This window comes from Achroia grisella, unplaced genomic scaffold, assembly GCF_030625045.1.
Source record: "Achroia grisella isolate CSIRO2021 unplaced genomic scaffold, CSIRO_AGI_Agris_v1 utg544, whole genome shotgun sequence".
NCBI lineage: Eukaryota > Metazoa > Arthropoda > Insecta > Lepidoptera > Pyralidae > Achroia > Achroia grisella.
In genome coordinates this window covers 5,419,375-5,444,177 of record NW_026712929.1, presented here as the reverse complement: position 1 = coordinate 5,444,177, position 24,803 = coordinate 5,419,375, and the positions used below count along the sequence as shown (strand labels likewise).

The 24,803-nt window shown below is 32.2% G+C and overlaps 1 protein-coding gene across 1 annotated transcript in view; it reads left to right on the top strand.

Moving 5' to 3' along the window:
- Nucleotides 1-24,590, top strand: part of LOC131847839 (calexcitin-2) — a 40,754-nt gene extending 16,164 nt beyond the window's left edge. Inside the window, exons 3-7 of the mRNA XM_059197507.1 lie at nucleotides 17,335-17,402; nucleotides 17,488-17,540; nucleotides 18,458-18,577; nucleotides 22,053-22,265; nucleotides 24,173-24,590. Coding sequence (XP_059053490.1) covers nucleotides 17,345-17,402; nucleotides 17,488-17,540; nucleotides 18,458-18,577; nucleotides 22,053-22,265; nucleotides 24,173-24,283 — 555 coding nt within the window. The 5' untranslated portion in view covers nucleotides 17,335-17,344 and the 3' untranslated portion in view covers nucleotides 24,284-24,590. The remainder of the gene's footprint in view (nucleotides 1-17,334; nucleotides 17,403-17,487; nucleotides 17,541-18,457; nucleotides 18,578-22,052; nucleotides 22,266-24,172) is intronic.
- Nucleotides 24,591-24,803: the final 213 nt, after the last annotated feature.

Below are 24,803 nucleotides of genomic sequence, written 5' to 3'. Positions count from 1 at the left end.
TGTAACTTCTCAGAATTATACTATCTTCTGCTCTCAATTTCGTTCATTTATGGTCGATTGCCAGGGGATACAAAGGGGAATGGAGAAGGCTATGCTCGGAGTTACTCTGCGTGATCGAATCAGAAATGAGGAGATCCGCAGAAAAAGCAGAGTGACCGACATAGCCGAGAATTGCGACTCTGAAGTGGTAATGGGCGGGGCACACAGCTCATAAGACAGATGGCCGTTGGGGCAGTAAAGTCCTCGAGTGGCGACCACGGACCGGAAGACGCAAGGTGGACCGACGATCTGGTCAAGATCGCTGGAGGGCATTGGATGCGAGCAGCGCAGGACCGATCGTCGTGGAGATCTTTAGGGGAGGCCTATGTCCAGCAGTGGACGTCTTTCGGGCTGCGATGATGATGATGATGATGCCATGGGATAAAAAATATTTTCTTTTACTGTATCCCAAATACTTTTACAGAGTACAAACTTTATATATTCTTTATTGCACAGATAATACAAAGATATTATAATTTAGAGACAATGTGAGCAAAGGTGGACTTATCCCTAGAAGAGATCTCTTCCAGTCAACCTAAAATAATGGGATATGTGGTACTGAGTGGGTAATAACTGGTGCAAAGAACAACAAACTTTGTACTCATCTGAATGGATACTCAACTATTTCTGAGTCACGTATATTAGTTGTCAACCTGTTTGCGTTATAAAATGTGTTGGTTGAAGGGATAGAGATATAGCAGTGGAATTATGGGGTCTGTAGCTATAACACCTTAATTCCTTAAAATAGCAAGGCATAAATAGTACCATAGGTGTCATGTGATATCGTGATAAATGTCATGATCACGCTGATGGGTAAACTGCTACTAAGTACATATATTGGCCATGGTTAATCGGCATCATCATTATATATCCAGTTCCATATAAAAAAATCTTTTTACATGTCTAACGTTACTATTGGTTGAGCTAATAAACCATGAAACCGTAACAAACAAGCACACCTCAAATTAATAACATTAGTCAGGATTTATGGTGCACCTAGTACTATAGAGAAGGAACGAGACAGAAGACATTTTATCCCGGTCAATCAATAAGTCCCGGCCACGCAGGCAGAGTCGTGAGTTTAACAAGTTCTATGTTAATCGTAAAAGGTATACCAAACCGAAAACTAGAGTATAATCACCAATCCAAAATTTCTTTGAGATGAAGCAACATGTAAATCTGAAAATAATTTTTCAGTGTGATCAAAGTTTAGGTGTTCTGGAATTTTTGTACTACCTGTATAACAATGTATACATTATGAATAACAATAATATATATATACTGTATAATAAATTACAAAAATAAATAGAACATATCATAATAAATAAATAGAGATAACGACAATTTATTGAAAAAAAAACTCAAGAACTGTCTCAAACTTACCAAATAGAACAAGACAAAACTCTGTATAAAATCTTAAATACATGTATATTATATACATCTTTAAATACCTACTAAATTGGTCACGGGACTGCGCAGATTATATGAAATTAAAAAAAAAGACATTAATTTTTTGCTTTACCATTTTTTGGGAAAGTTGTTCCATTTCATGCACGTTATCACAGGCCTTTGGTTTGGTGTATGTATATATTAAGTAAATCTGTATTATATATATTAACCATTTAAAACTACCTTTCTATATTGACGCAATTTCATCTATATCATATTCATTCACACGAAAAAAATACTATAAAAAATACGAATATAGCACGAAGTAGGTCGTTTCCTCGTAGATTAAATGGGAATACTTTTCCATACAAATCAATATATGGTAGAGCGTACTAGAAACTAACAATGGTATACAAAACTTCCATAAGCAACTTAGACATCTACTAAAAAAGGGTTTATGGAAACACCCATGGGAAACGAAAGTAACGGCTTTCGCGCGAACGAGCAAAGGGAAGTTTTAATACATATTTAACTGACGTCTGTTTTTTCATAAAAGATCATAGACAACAATAAAAAAATACAAGCCATTTGATATTCGAATAAGCACCCAGAGGGTTATGTAGTATTACATATATTATGTAGCACATAAAGACTTGTACATACTTGTCGTGAATATAACATAAAGAGTAGTTTTTTTTATTACGTTCTAAATTTAAACTTTGTAAATAACTCTATAATTATCCCTTTAATACATAGTCATACATAGTACATAGCAATGATAATTAATTATTTCAAAAAGGCGCTAAAGCACGCTCGATTGATGGACGCGGGAAATTGCTAATTGTCGGCGCGCGCGGTCTTTCTCGTTCTCTTTGTCTTTTCAGATTCACAGTGAAAGCTGATTCTCGCATGAAAGGGCCTATGTATAAAGATAGTTAATATTATACGCTGTTTTGCGTCACTAATACTTAAATAATATATAAAACTGTTATAAAATTTTTAGCACTTCATACATATTTGCAAGCAATGGTTTGCATAATTTAATTTTAAAAGTTTGCCTTACTTAAAACAAAGTATTTTTGTACATAAAGCTATTTATGTGCATATTATTATTTTTTAGCGCTTAAAATAGGATAGTTGTCTGCCACATGTGATTAAAAGATAACCAATGGGCAGTGGAATGTCAATTGTGCTGTGATGAAACATATTGCCATTGAGTTGACAAAATATCGATAAGTTTTTTAACTAATCATAAAGGAATAGTGCACTCTCATACAATCATGGCATACGCTGGCGGGTTGATGACCCTGTGTATACCCTGGAAACCATGACGGTTTCCAGGGCGACCTCGTGCAGGCCAACCTGACATGGTACTACATTATTGTATTTATACAATAACAGTTATAACCGCTAAATCATTGGTATCTTTTTATATAAATTGGAGATCTATAGTACAGGTTCCGACCGAGTTCAGACTCCAGACTCTTACAAGGAATAACTTGTAAGTTATTTTTTTATTATTATTATTGTATTATAGTAAACAAGTTAATGATCCACCATATGGTAAGTGGTAACATGATGTAATATGCACTATGGGCATCACATTGCCATGTGGAACCCATGACACTCATGCGTTGCCATTCGGGCCACTAAAATGCCATGCCTCTTATCCTTTAATTTCAATGCCTAATCTGCGCCATAAAACCACAACACAGCTCACAAAACAAACTACTTGGTAGTTTTAATGGTCTACTATTTACTGGCCGTCTGCATAGACCCTTAGAGTTGGAGTATCACTAAACAGACCCGACAGTTACATTGAATATAAAAACACAAATGAACTCGTTTCACGATTACGTGTTCAAAAAAATACATGTCCAGGACGCTTACAAATTCCCTTCCCTATTTCTGTACTAATGGACTGAGGACTACTTCGCTCGGAGCAATTTCAAGAGAGGCCTCTTAAGTCCTAATTTGGTAACATTAAAGCCCCAGTAATTTTGGAAAAAGATTTTTATATAAGGTTACGGTCATTACGTATAATTTAAGGACTAATTTAGTTTATTTTTATTGTAAAACATTTTAAAGCTTTCTCATGTATTTATTATCTTTAACTAGAAGAGAAAGAGTCTTTGTATTATTTGTATACAGCAACTCTCGCTTGCGTTACCCGGCTTTGTACGGGTGCAGGTATAATGTAGATTTGTGGGAGGAGTGGATTGTTGATAATAATCTTATATATAAAATTCTCGTGTCACAGTTTTCGTTCCCATACTCCTCCGAAACGGCTTGACCGATTCTCATGAAATTTTGTGAGCGTATTAAGTAGGTCTGAGAATCGGCCAACATCTATTTTTCATCCCCCTAAATGTTAGGGGTAGTCCACCCCTAATTTTTTTTTTTTTAAGGCAAAACAACGTTTGCCGGGACAGCTAGTGTTTTATAAAAAGGTGGTAATGAGATTGCTAGTAATGTAGACTAATGAATCCATTGTTATCAATGTACCATGTCAGATTGCTTTCCTAACTAACTGACTTGAACTCATCTTGTCATCAACTATTGATATCCTGTCAGTGTACACCGTTGGAGCAGGCAGGAGCACCACGTCATTATCTGTAATAAAAAAATAGGATAATTAAATTATAGCGAACAATATGGTAGGCGAAAAAGGGGAGGGGATTCTTTGTGATGGCGATGCTAGTATTATGTCTTCAATGTATGTATGTATGATTCTCCATGGGAATTGTTAATTTATAGTAAATGCATCACCAAGGTTTAACCGACCTGACTGCATTTTCATATTATCATCCTCCTTATATGTGGATCTATTGCTAACAGTGTATAAAGTGGATCTGCTCGTGACGCCATATGTATACGGTTAATTCCAAAACGTATTTCCACGAAATTTCAAATGTACAATATGATACTACAAGTACCAACAGAGGCTATCTCTTATCTTAAAAAAATCTCTCAAAATCGATCGAAAAATCTCTGAAAATGTGTGCACACGAAATATTATTAGTATTAATAACATAAATGGTTCGTATTTCAAGCCACGTCTGATGCCAGATTTAAATATTGATATACGAAGCATGCATATATATGGATTATCTGTATTACGTACACGTTTCAGCGACAATTGCGAATTCGCCTACATACGAGCTGAAATTTTGGATATCGTACAGTATCGAAAATAGCTATACATGAAGCATATGAGTCGTGATAGAATGCTAATGTAAATCCATATCTCTGACTAGGTACGTCGAGCCTAATGGCTAAAAATATAGTAGTACTCTATGTTTTTAGAAATGACCCACATTAAAAAGTGTTTATTATATGGGCCCTTAGTAGTCTGAAATGAATAAATAAGTAAAAAATATCTCGATATAAACAGTGCAATACTTAGTAGTAACTACATATACCTCATATCTCGCCGACTTCCATACGTGTATAGAAATACTTTGTGAAAATTTACCACATATAAAAAGATTTTGGTGGTGAATATTTATATATGTAACAAAAAATGTATACTTATTGTTACTTTGTAATATAATTTAATGTGGATTATCCTTTGTTATGTAACTGTATATCAAAATAATTGACAAATGGCAAGCAGTAATAGTGGGTTTATGATGACCTGAGTGTTACTCTTTTTAGGATGGCAATATACCAAATTCAAGGTGCTAAAAAAAACTCAAATCGCCAAAAACTCTACAATTATGTTGGAACACATGAAATCTAGGCGGATCAGTAGTAATATAATAAATATATATTTCTATCTAAATCATTACATAGTATAAAACAAAGTCGCTGTCGCTGTCTGTCCGTTCCTATGTATGCTTAAATCTTTAAAACTACGCAACGGATTTTGAAGCGGTTTTTTTAATAGATCGAGTGATTCAAGAGGAAGGTTTATATGTATAATACATGTACACTCGGACGAAGCCAGGGAGAGTAGCTAATTATTTTATATACTAAAAATAAATTCATTTAACTAAACGATATTATTTTAACATGAGACATTACAATATTAGAGATGATACCTCTATTCTAAATGAGGTATAATACCCAGACAACAGATCTGACAGGTATAATTTCTTAATTAAACCGGAGTCTTAAAAGATGAAAACAAATCCTAAATCTTAATATTATACATAATATGTGTAATATCAAGTTTTAGGATTTGTGATTTATTTCAGTATATATAATACAATGAAATAAATCGTTTATATTTCGTCGTTCACATAAATACAGAAGTTTTCAAATTTATGTATATAAATAAATCGGTACAAAATTCATAGGTATTTATTAGAATTACATCAAGAAATCTTGTACTTAAATAATATCTTCACCTCTGTGACACCCCTGCTGTTTGAGGCATCCATAGGCTACGGTAACCATTTACCATCAGATGGGCCCGTATGCTGGTTTGCAACATATAGTATAAAAAATAAAAGTTTCTGCGTTTAATTGAAAATGTAAACGAAATTGTAATTAATTTTATTTTTCTCTGATATTAAAGCTTCTAATTTAAGTAATAAAATACCCACAGTTTATTTTACTACCATACGAGGAATCGAACTCGTGACCATCAGAGACCGCTATATCACCGAGGCCGTCAAATCATGAAATATTTTTTTTATTATCGTTGTTAAGTGCTTTGTTAACTCGTTTGCAATCATTGCAAAATGAGCTAAATCTCTAAGGTTACAAAGTTATTTTTCATAAACGCGTAATTTACACAAATAATATCGTACCAATACGTGATTACCGAAGAATGGGAACAAATATTTGCATAACAAATGTAAAATGTTAACCTACCCTCTTATTTTTTATTGTGTACGTGATATTGTAGACTATCAAGCTACCACGTAGAAGTGACATTTGTCACCCTGACAATTCCCACGTTGGGTTGAAATGATAGTAAAAATAGCCTAAGGGAGAGCATACGAAATAGAATTAATATTTCCAAGGACTCCGTATTTATGGCTGCCACTACTAAAGTGAGTTCTTATCTAATAGCAAGGTCGGAAGGGATTCAGTGGTTTCATGTTAACTTTTTTTGAACCTGTGGAAATAATCTTTTGCTTCATGTGATTTGAATGACAAATAGATGAAAGTCAATTCTCTTATCTCAGAAGTAAAACAACGATGACTTTGATAATTTATTATTTAATAATTAAAATGTAACAAACGTCGCTTCCCTTTAACAGCTCGTGGTCAAGTCACGCAAAACCACAACTCACATTAAAGGATCTTATTCACAGTTATACTGACGGGGTGATTGACTGGAGACTGACAGCATGTATTGTCGTAGAATGACACTATCAACGTAATGTATGACATAACACAAGGCTATAATGTTACATAAGGTGGCTATCAGTTTGCTGCTAACATCGCCTACATACATAAACAGGGGGTTTTGGAAGGAGCTTGGCTGGCTACTTTAGTAGTCTCGGCTCTACACGTACAACGGCCTAGATGAGTGGCTGATTGCGGAAAATGGAGTCCAACCTACAATAAATTACATTTGTACGTAATCATCTTCTTCAGAATGAATACATTAGATGAAGTATGAAAGTGGCACCGGTGGAGAGGTTGAAGAGTAATTGTCTATCGTGGTATGGACATGTAATGCGTAGGAATGAGGATAATATTTTAAGAAAGGTGTTACATATGAATAGAAAGAATAGAATAGAATAGAAAATCATTTATTCAAATAAACTTACATTGAAGCACTTTTGAATAGTCATTACATTTTTTAATCTACCGCTCGTTCGGAAAGCTGTCTCATCACAAGAAGAACGAGCAAGAAACTTGCGTGTTGCTCTTTTAAATAATTTATTATTACTTTACATTTTTAAGTTTAAGTGTGTGAATACAAACCACCAATTAGCACTAATTCTATTAAATACTCAAATAGAAATAATATTGAATATATAACCAACTGGTTAAACAATTAATAAGAGGAAATCAGTCATAGTGATTAGAGCAGACCAGTCCCTACAAGCAGCACCCGTTCACGAGTATGACGGATGAGCCAGCCATCACTGCGCTCGACCATATTTTAGGGAGCCCAATGACCCGGCCCACCACGCCGCCACAAGTCTGGACATTTTAGTGAGCATGACTACTCAAAACACTAGACTACGTCAAAGCTACTTACAATTGCTATCTGATAGTTATAGTATTCACATTTTACATAAGAATGCATGCGACAATCAATACAAAAACCGCTACGCTTTCATATTTCTAAAATCAATCAATTAAATCAAGAAAGCAATGAGAAAATTAAATTATAACGTTGTATGCTAATAAACTAGTTATTTACTTGATATGTTGTCGTCTATGAATTCGTCTATCCTGTAATAGGCTTTCTTACACAAAAATTGTTTAATATAAGATTTGAATTGCCTCTCTGTCAGATTTAGTGCAGATTCTGGCAGTTTATTATAAATGAAAGAATGTGAATGGTTATAAAGGCAGAGGAAGACCGAAAAAGAGATGGATGGACTGTGTGAAAGATGATATGGTAAGACAGGAAGTAACTAACGAGATGACTGCGAACAGGGATGAATGGAAGTGAAAAACATATTACGCCGACCCCAAATAAATGGGATAAGGTAGAAGCAGATGATGATAAACAGTCATCTTGTGACGCCACTAATTGATGCCTCATATGTTGAGAATTAAGGTCTTATGTATCCATGTAGCAATTTAACTGTCATGTCTCATCTTTCAACCGAAATATAGTTTGTTTATAATATATATGTATATTCATAATTTAAGAGCCGCGTTCTTGTCAGTGAAGTTCTTGCTATTTACCATAATTTTCCATTAATCTTTTTAGTTGTTGATACGACAGGATTCCAACTTTTTCCTTGATATGCTTGATATAGCTGTGTCTTGGTCTTCTCCTTCCCCTTTTTCCATATTAAAACCCTATATATGTGGTCATAATATAATTGTATGTAGTATTTTATTATGTTTATGTATACTTTTATCTATTTAATATATTAAATAATTTTATTTAATTAACAATCCACCTTTAAGTGTCTCTTGAATCCCTAAGGTTGGCTGGTACATTGAGCTCGCCTATTGAACTGAAGTTTAAATAAATAAAAAAAATCCATAGCTAATGTCTTGGCCTAAAATTATTAGTTTAAACTAAATTATTTATGATTTATTAGTTTATACATACATTTTTCATCATATCATTTATGATCTTATATCCATTACTCTGACGTAGATTACCGTCTACTGATTGTTATGGGTTCACTGTTACTAACCCCATTTTTTCCTTTTTTTTTTAAAGCAAAAATTATACGTATACTTTCAAATAAATAGCCAGGGGACTCTGTATAAATCCTTTTTATGGACCGACCGAAAATAAAGCCCTACCGATTCCCTAGGGCCTGTTAATTTTCTCTTAAAACCTTTTTATTGTCGTTTGCTGAGGCTGTTAATATTACATTGAGGCCGTTGAATGTATATTATGATTGTACGTATAATACATTTAGTTTCTATAATTACATTTATTTTGTAATTTTTTAAAGGTATTTTAGAAGGTTTTTGAATTATTTGTTTTTGAATTGCGCTTGTTTAAAATTCTCCGGAAAAATATAATAATATATCCCACCAAAATTGTAAGGATATATTCTGAAAAATGTTTCAATTATGTATTTTGTGTGACAAAACATTAGATTTCAAATGTAACTAATCTCCCGATTTAAATAATCTGCATCAAATTAGCCTTTTCTGGTATCTATTGTGGTCAAATTCCCGTGTTACAATGTTAGTTACCATCGTCCTTTCGAAACGGCTTGTAAGATTTTTATGAAATTATATATGCATATTTACTAGGCCTGAGACTAGGTGGCTACTATTTATTATTCATACCCCTAAGTGAAAAGAGTTGTCCACTTCTAACATTATTTTTTATTTTTTGAACTATTTTTTCTTTTATTATTTTACAAAGTGGCATTAAAAATCGTATGTATTTTTAATGCCACATTGTAAAATAATAAATAAAACTCTAAATTTTCACCCTTCTATCACCAACCTCTATTTTTTAATAGCGATTCTTTTATATGGCAGAACAACGTTTGTCAGCGGGGTCAGCTAATATTATATATAGTTAGTTGTGATATATGAATCACATGAACATCTTTTCAGTAAATAATGAAAATATGTGTATATATAATAAACACCTCTCAGTGAAACATAATTAGCCCTACGAAAAGATCTGCTGTATCAAATTGCTGCTGAAGTCAATATGTTAATAGTAAATAATAGCCAATTGAACAAATAAAGGAAAAAAAAGTTGTGATATATACGTACTAGATATCACAACTAACCTTGTATTCTAGATAGTACAGAGTTATGCAAATTACAGTTATTAAACTAATACGTTCAAATGATAGTTAGAAATTCACTTAACTGAAAATGATGGCTGTCATTACGCAACGAATTTCTAATTATTCCAATTTCCTGTACAGAGCCTTATAATTAAATATTATATTGACCTGTAACATGTCAATTAATGGCTCATCAATCAGTTTGTAATTAAATACAAAATACTAATTGGCTTTGTCTGTTTTCTATACGTCGGGCTAATCTATCCTATATTCATCCTCGTGATGAAATCTATCTTCAGTTTTGTTAAAGATAATCTTAAGATATCTTCAACTTGAGGTAGACTGTAAAAAAATTCTGCGTGGTACCTCAATCTCACATATTTCAGCTGCCAAGCAGCTTCCTTTGTGGATTATATATTTCATGTTTCTTGCTCGTTCTTCTTGTGATGAGTCTGCGTTCCGAATGAGTGGTAGAATTAAAAAATATGACTATTCAAAAGTGCTTATATTAAGTTTATTTGAATAAAGATTATTTATATTTCTAATGAGATACTTCAAATTACAAGACAAGAGGCTTGTCATCTCAGTCCTCTGCAATGGCAACGCGTGATACGGTCTATGTATAATGATGATGGTGATGAAATATGTCAACAGCTGTTTAATGTTATAGTCGCAGTAAAACTTGATATTGTTTTAGTTAAAAAATAATCTACAACTTTAATATTATAAGTAACTTAATTAAATAACAGGATAAGAGGCATGACATCTTAGACCTCTGGAATGGCAACACTCATCTATGTAGGCATGTTTGCCACATACTATGAAATATGTCATCAGCTTGTTTGTTATTATAGTAAATTTCCTATTGTTTTACACAAAATATTCTAAATTAAATTATAAGAGGCATGACATCTTAGTCCTCTAGAATAGCAACGCATCAGTGGACCTGTGGATAACGTAATGTCTGTAGCACTGTTCATGTGACATAATCACTTACCATCAAGTGGACCTGTGGACGAATTTTAAGTTTTTCTTAGAGATAGATCTTCTTTATTCGTCCCCTTATTGTGAAGATGCAAATTTCAACTACGGCTAACAGCATTAGTTTTTATCAATAGTTAAAATCCAAGTGCGTTACAAAATTAAGCTCCGGCTTACAGACTCAAGCATACTACTTCATATTCCACGGTATTAACGACCAATTCCGAAGTTAATTTGAACAAGTTAACCGGACAGAGTTGTACTAAAGTCCGGTAACTCGTGTAAGCCTGTGCCAGATGCGTATAATCTCACTTCGACCCAGGCGATTATGTTTTCGCTCTCTTCATGTAAATTACAGCCTCCGATCGTAGGTATCGAGAGATTCAGGTGATTTATTGCTTAATTCAAATTCACTGGATTAGCTTATTTGTATAAGTAGGCAGTAGTAGCAATATACAGAAGCAATAGCTATACACGTGTAATTATATTATATCGCCAGTTATCTTATTTGAACTTGGATAAAGCAAATTTCTATCTACTGAACAAACAGAAATGATGAAAAATTAATGTGAAAAATATTATCTGCTTCTTCCTTATCCCATTCATTTGGGGTCAGCATAATACGTTGCTCCCTTCCATTCATCCCTGTTTGCAGTCGTCTCGTTAATTCCTCCTTTTCTTGCCATACCATCTTTTACACAGTCCATCCATCTCTTTTTCGGCCTTGCTCTACCAAAACCATCCACGTTCATATATAATACTTTCTATGAAATATTCTCTTCATTCCTAATCTGCTTCTTCCTTATCCCATTCATTTGGGGTCAGCATAATATGTTGTTCCCTTCCATTCATCCCTGTTTGCAGTCGTCTCGTTAATTCCTCCTTTTCTTGCCATACCATCTTTTACACAGTCCATCCATCTCTTTTTCGGCCTTGCTCTACCAAAACCATCCACGTGCATATATAATACTTTCTTTGAAATATTCTCTTCATTCCTAATCTGCTTCTTCCTTATCCCATTCATTTGGGGTCAGCATAATATGTTGTTCCCTTCCATTCATCCCTGTTTGCAGTCGTCTCTAATCTATTCATTCTTTATCTTGCCATCCATCTTTTACACACTCCATCCATCTCTTTTTCGGCCTATCAAGCATGATAACCTTCGACATTCATCTATATATATATTTTTTAGTAATATTGTTTAATCACTAAAGTTCATGTTTAATCGTGACAGACGATTACTTTACATATTAACATAAGAGTTGTAACATCTATTCATTATTTATCTTGTCCATGCTTGTCAATAATAAATTAATATCAAGACATGATATTTCTCTATATATATTATCAGTAATATATTAATCAATTAAGTTCATGTTTAAATTGCTCAGTTTTCATATTAACATAAGCTGTTGTAACATGCCTTCTTGATTAATGTTGTGGTGTAGGGGAGAATAATAAATTAATAGACATGGCATATTTCTCTTGTATTCTCATAATATATTAATAATTATTCAGTTAAACAGGGAACTTATACATAATAATTTATAGCGATAATAATGTACAAAGTAGTGACTTCGTCCGTGTAAGCCAAATAAAGAATAAATATTTAATAATGTAACCCAAAAAATGCAAATAAAAAAGTTTCGTCTAGCTTCAAAAATGACGATTCAATCTTCCACTCTTTCCTTTCAAGCATTTTTTCGCATTAAAAAGTAGCCTATGTCGTTTCTCAGGGTCCAGATTATCTGTGTACCAAATGTTATTTAAATCGGTTCAGTAGTTTTTGCGTGAAAGCGAGACAGACAGGTAGAGTTACCTTACTATTTATAATGTTAGTAACGATAAGTATTGTGAATTATTATTATTATAGTAAATACAACTTAGAAATAGTATAAATATACCTTCATTACAAGTAAATCTAAATAGCATAATTAGTGAGGTTGTTCATAATTGGAGGCACTGCCAATGTTGTGGTGAAAACAACACTAAGACTTGATGACACATATTTCGCTGGGTATATTCAGAGCGAGCCTGCCGTCTCTTGCATTAATTTTAGTAGACATATAGATAGGTAGAATATACTCTATGTGCATTATACTGTAAAAGAGAATAGTTACATTTAAAATTATATATTATCTGTATGAATACAATAGGTCGGTTAAGTTAATAAGACGGCAGTTTTGATTTGTTATCGGCGTTTCACTGGAGACTCAGCCAGAAATATACATTACGATCTTTGTTGTTTAAGTCGGGTGAAAACGAGCTAGTTTTTTATTGAATTATTAAACTACCGAGGTAAAATAAAAAAAATATGTATAATTGTCCAATTCAAGCATTATTTTGTTGAGGTCAAGCCAGTCAAGTCGTGTGAAAGCGAGTCAGTGTTATTAAATCACCTAGGTGGTATTTAAAAAATATATTTTTATCCAATTGTAGCTTTTTTCAGTTAAAATAAGGTCACTATTCCTACAATTCAAGTTGATAAACATAATCTATATCTATCTATGAATCTATCGCTACAGACATAACAGATACGAACTAACTCCCAACCACAATATTTTCAGATTAACGTATAAACAAAACGAGAAGCTATTTTTCGTTCGGTTTCATTTCAATGGGGTTTATCCAGGGGATTTGTGGATCAGCTATGAGTATGAACGCTTGAAGTATTGCTTTTGTATCCACAACAAAAATAAATGTGCCAACTTCTATATTATATCGTTACTCTGTAAGTATGCTAGGATTATGGTATTAACGTCGTTTCAACGTGTTTTGTTTTGATTTATGTTAAACAATATACCATAACGATTGTTATCTTGTATGGTATAGCCAGAGATATTGTCAATTATTGACTTCATGGTATGTATATATATATGTAACATGTAGACTAAACAAAGCTGAGAAATATGAAATCAAAGAGATGAATCTATTACTTCTTCAGTATGCTTTATATCAACTTTATATCAACATATATAACTATATAAATATATATATATATATATATATATATATATATATAACTATATATATATAAATATAATTATATTAATAAATGGCATAATATAGATGTATTATTTAGTATTGTTTGATTTATCATAAATCAAGTAATAAATCACAATAAAATGTACCAACTTGTATATAGTATTACATCGTTACTTTGTAAGTATGCTTGGAGTATGGTATTAACATTGATTTAACGAGTTTTGTTAAACAATATATCATAACGATTGTTATCTTGGATGGTATAGCCAGAGATATTGTTATTTATGTTTTATTATGTATATGGTAAATATGTAACATGTAGACTAAAGAAAGCTAAGAAAAATGCCACCCAAAGAGAAGAGTTTTCAGTATGTTATGTATCAGGTTCTATTTGTATCAGTCTGAGTGTTTTCTATGTATTACGTATGTATTTACAAAAAAAAATATATTAGTTGTCCCATAACACAAGTTCAGCTTACCGTGGGATTAGATGGCTCTGTGTTAATTATCCAGGGTTATTTCTTTATTTATGATATGAATGTAATGTCACTCATCTGATGTCAAACAGTTATAGTATAAAAATTTAATTCAGTATACTAAAAACACTTTCCACACAAAAATAAACGAGTTTTCACATCCTTTGAAATTCAATGCCGTACTTAGTCTATACAGCAAATACCTGAAACTTGGTCTGTAAGCTCATTACGTAACCTGAACGTTTGTTGAAAGAAATTTCTTTGAAACTGTACACACAACCATCTATACTTAAAAAGTAGAGTAGAGAAGTTTTAAAGCAGAGGACGTGCATAAATACCTAAAGTGTTCTATAGAACAAATTCTTTTCAAATATGCAAAGCTGTCGAAACGAGTGGCACTACACTTGAAATCTAACTAATACTATTAGTAAAAAGGTTTTTTATATATATTTTTTTTTAAATACTTGTTTTAATGTATTAGTATTGTACAGCTAATATAAAAAGTTTTCTAATTTCACATCGGGTAAGTCTTAAAGTGAGTACTCGTGAAACTGAACCGTTTTGTGAATCTGTTTTTTTGGGCGTAAACTATTAAAACTTTACAGTTCACAGATAAACTAGTTTATTCGTCGACTGGTTGATGAGTCCACCGCACCGCGATAGTCTAGCGGTCGCTCCGACATCGTCAATTGGTAAACGAGATTTTCCTTCGTTTACCAATAAAATAGATGTGAAGAAATAGTCTTTTTGATGAGGACGTAAATAGTAGAAATATAGACTGTTTAATTATAACTAGTGTATCGTCGACGGTAAACGGTCTCCTTGCGTCGACTGTAAAATCATCGATGACGATCCACACCGATTTTCCACAAAGTGGTACCGATGACTAGTAGGTACTAGTTTTCCACAAACAGGTATCGTTGCAAAACAAACATTACCGTTTTAAAAAAAAATATATTTTATCACTTTGCTTTAGTTTATTGGGAAGTTTCAGAAATGATATGTCGATGCAACAGTACTATTATTTTATTCCTTTTTCAAAATACACTCCACATAATTTGCGTCGCTGTACATTCACGTCTGGTCGTCAGTTCGATAAACTCGGTTTTCTATACCCACAAAGTTCGTCACATTGGTAAGAAATTATTTCCAGTGATTTCTCAAAAAAATATATTATTTATTTTTAAACTTATTATGCCCTAGACAAATATATTTCAAGTTCCGGGTACCGCGTCTATATATATTTTTCATCTACTATACTATTAGATTCTCATTTAAGGAATTTTAAGCAATTACGGAATGTTTTAATTATAATTCCACACCCACCTATCTACTTTATTAAAAAACACTAAAACGATTTAAAAATCGATAACCAATTGCTGCAACTATCGTTACGGGAGCTTCCGTTTCAAAATGGACTTCCTGAATGCGATGAAAATTGCGATACTGTTATCCAATGGATTGAAATAATAACTTCCTGTTCAATTGGCGTGCTGAAATGTAATACCTATCTATAGGTACCAATTATTGTATACCATAGCATACTATTATATTAACTAATTACATATTATATTTATTCGTGCGTATACCATTTGTGAAACGTAAATTTTTTAACGTGAAATTACTTTAAAAATAAGTAGATATTATTATGAAATTCTTATTAAAGTTAGAAATATTATATCCTCCTTCATATGATAAATACGTAAGTTTGTGAGTATAGGTGGATGAATATTTGATACTCTCATGCAAAAACTACTGAGCGGATTTTGATGACACTTTCCATTAATATAACCTTATATAACACACACATAAGCTATAATTTTAAAATATTTTAAAGATTTTAAAGTTATCATTAGGCGAAATATAATAATAAATGTCAAGTACGTTATGAAGCTGACCAATGGTAGAAAATTTAGTTACGAGGTATTACACCTGTGCTATCCTTATAGCACAGGTGTAATACCTATGTATGTGTAGTATTCCTTATACTACTTAAAAAATATCATTTATTGTACATTACATAACTACAAATAACTATTTGTTATAACAATACAATAACAAATTGTTATAAAGTATTAAAGTCAGATATCGTATACGAATGCTGTTTTTTGACTTCAGTCGAGATAGTTCCTTTCAAAGATTCATTGAATTCTCCAAGGCATGCTCACAACATATTTACAAAGGGTCTTTTTCAAGTGACGTCTGAGTGGCATAAAACCAAAAAACTGTCACAATAAACAAACGAAAGTCATACATCATTTTCCGTGGCAGTGGCTTAAACAGGCCACCTGTGAATGGTTTACCTTGAAAAGGGTTAGCTTAAGGCTGTATACCTACGAAAAACAAAAAAACTCTGTCGTTGAGTGAACCCTGAATAAGTCATTATCTACGCTGTGTTCAGATTATATACTATTTACAGACTTTTCTGAATATAATAAACTGTAATTAACGCATTAAAATGAACGGGAAATGTACCGAAATAATATTGTTTGTGAAATTACGATAAATATCTCGTTGTATATGGATATAGTGCTCATTTGTAAAACCGAGGTAGATTTTACAAAAATTAATTTGATGTGGATTTCTTTGTCTATCTATTTCAGCCGTCAAGCAGCTAGCTTTGTAAGAGATATTAAAGAGAAAAAAGAGGAGATTGTTAGAATTATTCACACTATTGCTGTCAATGCCATGTCGATATCACGCGGTCCTACCTGACCATACGGTATACGGACCAACCATTACGGTATTTCATAGTGAATGAACTACGATTGGCTGACCTGACGTGACTTCATATTCATCCTCATCCACTGATGACCCGTCAGCGTATTCCATTTTTTTTTTAAATAAGGACTGACGTAAAGTTCATACGTTGAATTAAATTACTGTGCACTAGCGCAACAATTTGTCTTAAAAATGCTAAAAAGTTTTTACTACCATTAATAACCTTCTTCCATTTCATCGAACATTCGAAAAAAGAATTAAATTAAAAGAAAAAAAAATCTGCGGAATAAAAATGGTAAACTTTGTATAACCGTAATTGGGATACCTTTTAATAATTGCACGTCTTCAGTACAAAATGTAAATTCTTTGTTGCTCTATTGTTACAGATTTAAAAAAATGTCCATCTCAGAATTCCGGAGGAAGAAGCTGCTTTATGTTTTCAACGTGTTTTTCGGTAAAGTATTACAATAAAGTATCTTTTATACTTTTCTGTTTCATTACATTTTCATTACGCTGTTAATACTTTTTTTTTGTTTCAGACGTTAATCAAAGCGGAACGATAGAAAGGAAAGACTTCGAGTTGGCAATAGAGGTATATTTAACTATATTAGTAGCTGAACCAACGACCTAGGACCTATATAACTTTTTTGTTAGTAACTTAACCCAAATCGTAGCAGTTTAGCTAAGATTAGTAATTAAGAGTTTAGGTTCTATTAGGTTGATTAAGGTTTTGTTATAAACATCTATATTTTATGTACAGACAGTGTTCAGTTACACGTTTTATTTAAATCGCTTCATTAATTTATATATGTATAATAAATGATCATTCAAACCTTACATTGTGTTCTAGATCATTTGAAAGTCTCAGTTCAGAAAAACTGGCAAGAAACTTAACTAGTATATTATTTTACGTTATTTTATTATATTTTATCAGTAAAATCAATATATTAAACGTTGCTCTAAAATGTGAATAATATACGTAATCCTAACAAACATTACGCTTCTTTCTTTGTGTGATGCTAAAAATATGTTCATGTAAATTATTGTGCAATTCAATCTTTTGTGTAAATATATATGTTTGTGGTAACAAAGATAAATACATAAGTGTCTTGAAGAAAGCGATAAATTACTAGAAAACGTAATTCTCTGCTTGACTAAACGAATCTTGTTTATATTAACGTACGAAGTTGTATCTATACTACTAATATAAACAGTTAAGATTTGATTGTTTGTTTGCATCTTATCTCCGAAACTACTCGACAGATTTAAAATATTTTCTTACTATTATCCCTGATGTACATAAGCAATACAATAATTTCAAGAAAATTAAGGATCCGTATGTAAACTTCGATAATATAACTCAAAGTGTGAAAAATACCAGTAAATATAATATAAATAATATTCTTATATAGCGTACTAATTAACATCAGTAATGTGACGTAGGTACAGTTTTATAAAGGATATCAATATCTAATAACAAGGTAGTTTTAATTTTTTATTTTTTTACAGAAAATCTGCAGCCTCCGAGGCTGGAAGCCAGGAGACTCAAAAAACAGCGAAACACACGAGATCATGATCAAGATCTGGGACGGCCTGCGTAAGAGAGCCGACTCCAATAGGGACGGTCAGGTAATATATTGAAATTAAAAACATTTAAATATCATCATGAATTACTTATACTTATGCATAAATTATGAACGAGATATTTCGACGTTGTCACAAAAGTTTAAAACATTGGTTCGAATCCTCGCACGGCACAAACATTTCTATGATTTGTTACTTGAGTATGATTGTTTGTATCTGGGCGTTTTCTATGTATATTATGTATGTATTTACAAAATGTATCTACGTATTTATATCAGTTGTCTAGTATCCATAACAAAAGTTCTGGTTACCTTGAAGTGAAATAGCGCTGTGTGAATTGCCCTAATATATAAAAACATAAGACTGTAAATCGTTAACAAATATGTTTAGCTTACATACTAATATGTACCATTAAAATGTCGAAATATTAATATTTTTTATTATATTTTAGATATTTTCGTAGTGGCAAAAACATTTTTATACAGGTATATTTTAAAGTAATACATATACTATTTGTTACTGACATGAAACAATTTATCTTCACATCAAATTTTATTAAGATTCGTTCAGTCGTTTCATAGCAGTTAACAAACTTACAGACACAGTTTTTGCATTTAAATATATTAATATTGTAAACAACCATTTTTTTAGGCGGAACCCTTGGTATATAAGTCCGACTCACACTTGTCCATATTTTAATCACCGCACACGTAATCATAAAAGTATATTAGCGTCATTCGAATTTTTCATTATTCACAAAAACAATGAAAATGTCACACGTCATAACGATCGGGCTGCGCTTAATTAAGCGTACGATTTCCATTTTTGTAATATATTGTGGAAGGCGAAGCTTTATTAAGGTTTTTGCGTCGTAATTCGGTTATTGTTCACACAGCCCCGATGCTGGGTACGTTTTATCGGCACCAACAATAGCACACTTGAGTTTATTACAGCTCGAAACGTGGAGGTTAACTTACGAACACTCATATTTTAGAGGGCTACATTTTCTTAGTAGATAACTAAATCCTTATAAATTTTATTAATGTTTTTTTTTAAATTAAATCGCAATAATAATAATAAGCCTGGGTAATACACACATCACTATTTAGTTCCAAGATGGGTAAAGATTGTCTTATGAGTAGATATGTGTTATATTGTCCGACAGCGTCGGATTCGATAATAATCATATTCATGAAAGTAAATGTTTGTACCGTATGAGGAATCGTACCCGCGACCATCGGAAATAAAGCGGTGTGCTAAACCACTAGACTGTCAGGGCCGTCGCAAATAAAAGACGGCAATACCTGACGACTTTTTAAAAAATCTATAAAGAATACCATTTTTTAGTTTACACGATTTAGGGGCTTAATGGATCTGAGTAAAATTTACCTTGAAAATTAACTGTACATGGACATAGGTTATCTTTTATCTGAAATAAAACTAATAGATGTCATAGATACAATCGGTAAATTGTATAAATCCCATATTAAAGACTGTTTTATAATTATTCAACTCAAGACAATCAATTATGTTAATAAAAAATGGATATAAATTTAAAAATAAAATAACACAAAAGGACATCGCGCCACTCGATCGCCAACAATAACAAATAAACAGAGTCATAAATTAGGATTTCTGGTCAATAAAATTGTGTGACGGAAAAATCAAATTTCGAATCTTTCAGGATGTGCAAATGTGAAACAATCGAATAAGATCGTGGGAAAGACTCGCGATACTGTGTAAATAAATTATGCACACGCAGGTATTTCGCGGGGCTTTATCGGGATGACTCACTTTATATGCGCATAACAACAACCAATTGGGGATAGTCGAGCTACCGTAGCAAAAAGGCTATAGGTATATTACGCTCTATATTTCGCGCATGGTTATTCGAAATATTTACAGAAGCATATTAGAACAGAAGTATATATAGAAATGATCTCTCTACAATCTTCTAACAGATCTTGGCCTATCTAAAACTGTAGTAAGTTTTATAATAGAACGTATCTCTAAAGCAGCACTATCTCAGCACTGGTTCTGACCAGATTTGACTTGGCAAAGAGGAACGTGAAGGTTAGTGTTGACATACGTTAGCAAAGGGGCCTCTAAGACCTACACCCGGGTTACAAGAACTGCTCAGAAACCAAACAAAAATATGTACTATAATAAAAGATAAGTTTAATTCCACGCGAGTAAAAAGAACATTTATTAAAATTATAATGAAGCTTTTATTAATAAAAATGAATAAGTTACGTAATATACTTATGGATATCTGTAATATAGATTAAATATTTAAGATATTCAGCGAAGTTTCATGATAAATTGCATATTTCATATCTAGTGGGTACAATGTACAATCTCAAACCATTAGTTAGTTTAGAACATGGTACATTATTAATGCTCCCGTCAAGGAGCTCGTTTGCATGCTGTGTTCCGGTTTAAATGGTGTGATACAGCGAAATTTTGGTTAATATTTATATATTTTTTCCTTTCTTATATATTATTATTATATAATTATTTACTTTACTATACAATTACAACATTTTTACATTTTCTACATTGAAAAAACTACTAAAATTCAATCATTTATCATTTATACAAAATAATTTTTTATATCATACAATAAAAAATCTATCTAAAATAAACAATTTGTCCAATGTCGTTAATATTACTATAATTATTATTTTATATTTTTATAATAACTATTTTATTATATATTCATGTTTTTATTATTTTTGTTTAATTCGTATGCATTGGTATGGTAGGCCCAACTATAAAAGCACTGGAAATCATGTTTCCAGCATTATGCTGAGATGTAGTTGTTGTTGTGACTAAAATGTCTAATCTTAACACTGCCTAATCGGATCCTACAACCGAACGACATCTTACAAAGCAAGCTGCTTAGTGGCTTATATAGGTCACCTCAGATCTATCTTATATATATAAAATATCTATAAGATAGACCTGACCTGACACCTCAGGTCTATCTTATATGTATATAATATATAAAATATCTTGTGTCATAATGTTTGATTAACGGATCCAAAAAATTATATCATTTCTTAGCCACTCGTGTTTAATATTGAGTAATTTACAAAATAAAAATGAATTCTTAATACCCATGTTATGGTATCAAACTTTTGTAATTAATAATTATCATATTTCGAATCATTATGTGAATAAAAAGTAAAATATACATAACCTAAGGCCAAGAAGGTTTCATATTCATACTTGATCAACGTTAGTTACCATAATCCTCCAAAACCGATTGACCGATTTTTATGAAATGTTATATGCATATTAAACAGGTCTGACAACCGGCTACTATCTATTTTTCATACCTCTAAATGATTAGGGTTGTCCACCCCTAACATTTATTTTATTTTTTGCATTTTTTTTAAATGTGAAATAAAAATACATACAACTCAACATTTTCACCATTCTAGCATCAACCCCTATTTTTTAATAGACATAAAAATACAATCAGCTAGTATTTTTTATACAAATCATTTGTTAACAGGTGTCCGTGGAGGAATGGGTGTCCATGTGGAACGACTACGCTCACAACCCGTCAGCAGCGCTGAAATGGCAACAGCAGTATTGCCATTTCATGTTCCAACTGGAGGACGCAAGTGCCGACGGTTCTATAGACTCCGATGAGTTCACAACAGTCTGCTCATCTTATGGCATCGACCCTCAAGAGTGTAAAGTCGCTTTCAGCAAGATGGCGAAGGTTTGTACCATTTTTTACGTAAATGGAAACTGCAGTCCAACTTTTTTTTTTAAACTGGAATGACAAACAAGCTGATGATCAACTTGATGGTAAGCAGCAACAATTGCCTCTATACATGAACAGCACTACCGACATCACGTTATCATGTGACATCGTTACCATTAATACCACTCATTTATTGCTAATATAATTAATATAGTTACATTAAGAATCCATATTAACAAATAAATAGAAAGTGAACTGTATTTTAATAAAAAAAGGATTTCTTGTGGGAGCAAGAAAAAATACGATTTCGCCTAGGAAGAGCTATTTCCATACTTTAAATAAAGTATAGCAAAATAAAAGCTCAGGAACGTCTCCATAGTATATACTTTAATGAATTTCATTACTATATTATATTATTTCAATATTTTCTTGTTTAAAATAATTAATTAGGAGTGTCTTTCCCTAACAGTTCTAATTTTAAATTAATTTATTTTTTCTAATTTTAAGTGCTGTTTCTGTCTATCTTGTGGCCAGTATTATCGAACGTCCATTACTCTACTAGGAAGTAACAGTGATCCAACCTTCTGTTACTTATTCCGAATATTTCTTTGGTATACAAAGAAATATTCGGAATAAGTAACATATATGTTGAAACTTTTTTTTTACATCATATTTATTTATTGGGTTGTTTGGGCTATTGTCAGGTACTTGGACCTGCAGCACTGCGACCTACGTAGATCTATTGTGCTCGCCCATTTTCAGAGTTCGCTACCTAGTTTCCGTCAGGGACAAGAATTGAAGGATATTCTTAGGAGCAATGGTTTTTATCCCCTCAGGAGAAAGTGTAAACTTCCCAAAGGATCTATTACGTTTATGCATGAGTGGGCTACAACCACATAGGATGTGTGGCGTTTCCTCTTCAGTTTTCCAATATCTGCAGATTTGTTCTGTGCATTGCATATTAACTAATGTGGTCAAATTCTCAAATAAAAGCAAACAGCAGCCATTAACAAATAAACATTTTACCGCGGTGCATTTTATGATTCACGCTTACTTAATTGAAACGGATAAGAGAAACAGTCAGGATGTTAGCCGTAAGCAATAAAAATGATAAATTGGCAAAATGGAATAATTTAACCATGCTTAATGTTTGTTTATTTAATAAATCCATTTTATTATCACCACAATTTGTATTGTTCATTGAAAATCCCTAATGGGCGCATTAGAAAGATATTAGAGTGAATACTCATAAAAATGTAGCGAGATTAAGAAATTGTAAATTCAATTAATCGTGTAATTAATTCATGGAACAAATATCTACTTTGAAAAACCGTTTTAGATATTTTATTAAAAGTTATTTACAGTGGAATCTCTTACAATATTTCCGTCTATTTTAGCTATTTTTATTAGACAAGAAAAACATGAAAATTTTTCGAAAGTTTGTAGAAATTTGTGTATACTTATGTAGATTTTACTGAATAAATTTTAATAATTAACTTAATTATTTTATGTTAAAACTTATTCTAAATTTAAAATAATATTAGTATAGCCCAGCTGTTATGGAGTTTAATCTTATAAAAATATTATGAACGCTAAAGTTGTAAAGTCTACACTTTACGAAGTCGTTTGCATGGATACCTTTGTCTCACATATATATGCCGACAACCAGCTTGCTTTGTAAGCTGTTTCGGTTAAAAGGTGAGATATGGCAGTGAAATTACAGGTTACCGTTGGCTATGTTGAGAACAATGTAATCACGTGATAAGGTGATGTCTACGGTGATTATTATGTATATAGGCTACAGTTGCCATTTACCGTCAGGACCATTAACTTGATCTTATAGTTACATAAAAAATAAATAAAACTTACGTTTTATACCTTTATAGATAATTTAGTAGGTTAAAATATATTCTTTTTACCAGGGCAAAAGCAGCGTCTCCTGGGAAGAGTTCCAGGAACTATGGAAGGAGTACTTCTCCACTGAGGACCCATCTGCTCCTGGTAACTTCATATTCGGCAGGACCAGCTTCTAAACTTGTACCAACACGATGTTGACATCACAACTTTCGAACGCCGTCTGTAACGGCTGAAAGAAATTCGAAGGGAGCATCGTCTCAGTACATTCCATTGATATATTTAGATTTATGGATCAGCAGATTAGGCTTCAAGGGGGCCGCTCAATAATACCAACTAGATAACGCCTCACAAATTAGAACGTACTCGCTATTAGCGAAGATTATTAATTGCCATTGAATAATTCAACATTAGAGCAACATGCAAAATTACACAGTTGATCTTCCTAAAATTAATAAAATAAAAATTAATTACATTATAGTATTCATCTATAGAGCAAATTAATTAAATTGAATATAAAATTAGTAATAACGATCCAAAACTTAAAATAATTAAATGTTATTGAACCTTAATTACAAATGATAAAGTGCATATTTATTTGTGTCGAAATATAGCAAACGATTTCAAATTTAGAATCCGCATAGTGAGGCGTTATGCCCTGGGCCATTTTAGACGCTTTTACGGGAAAACATCTTGTCG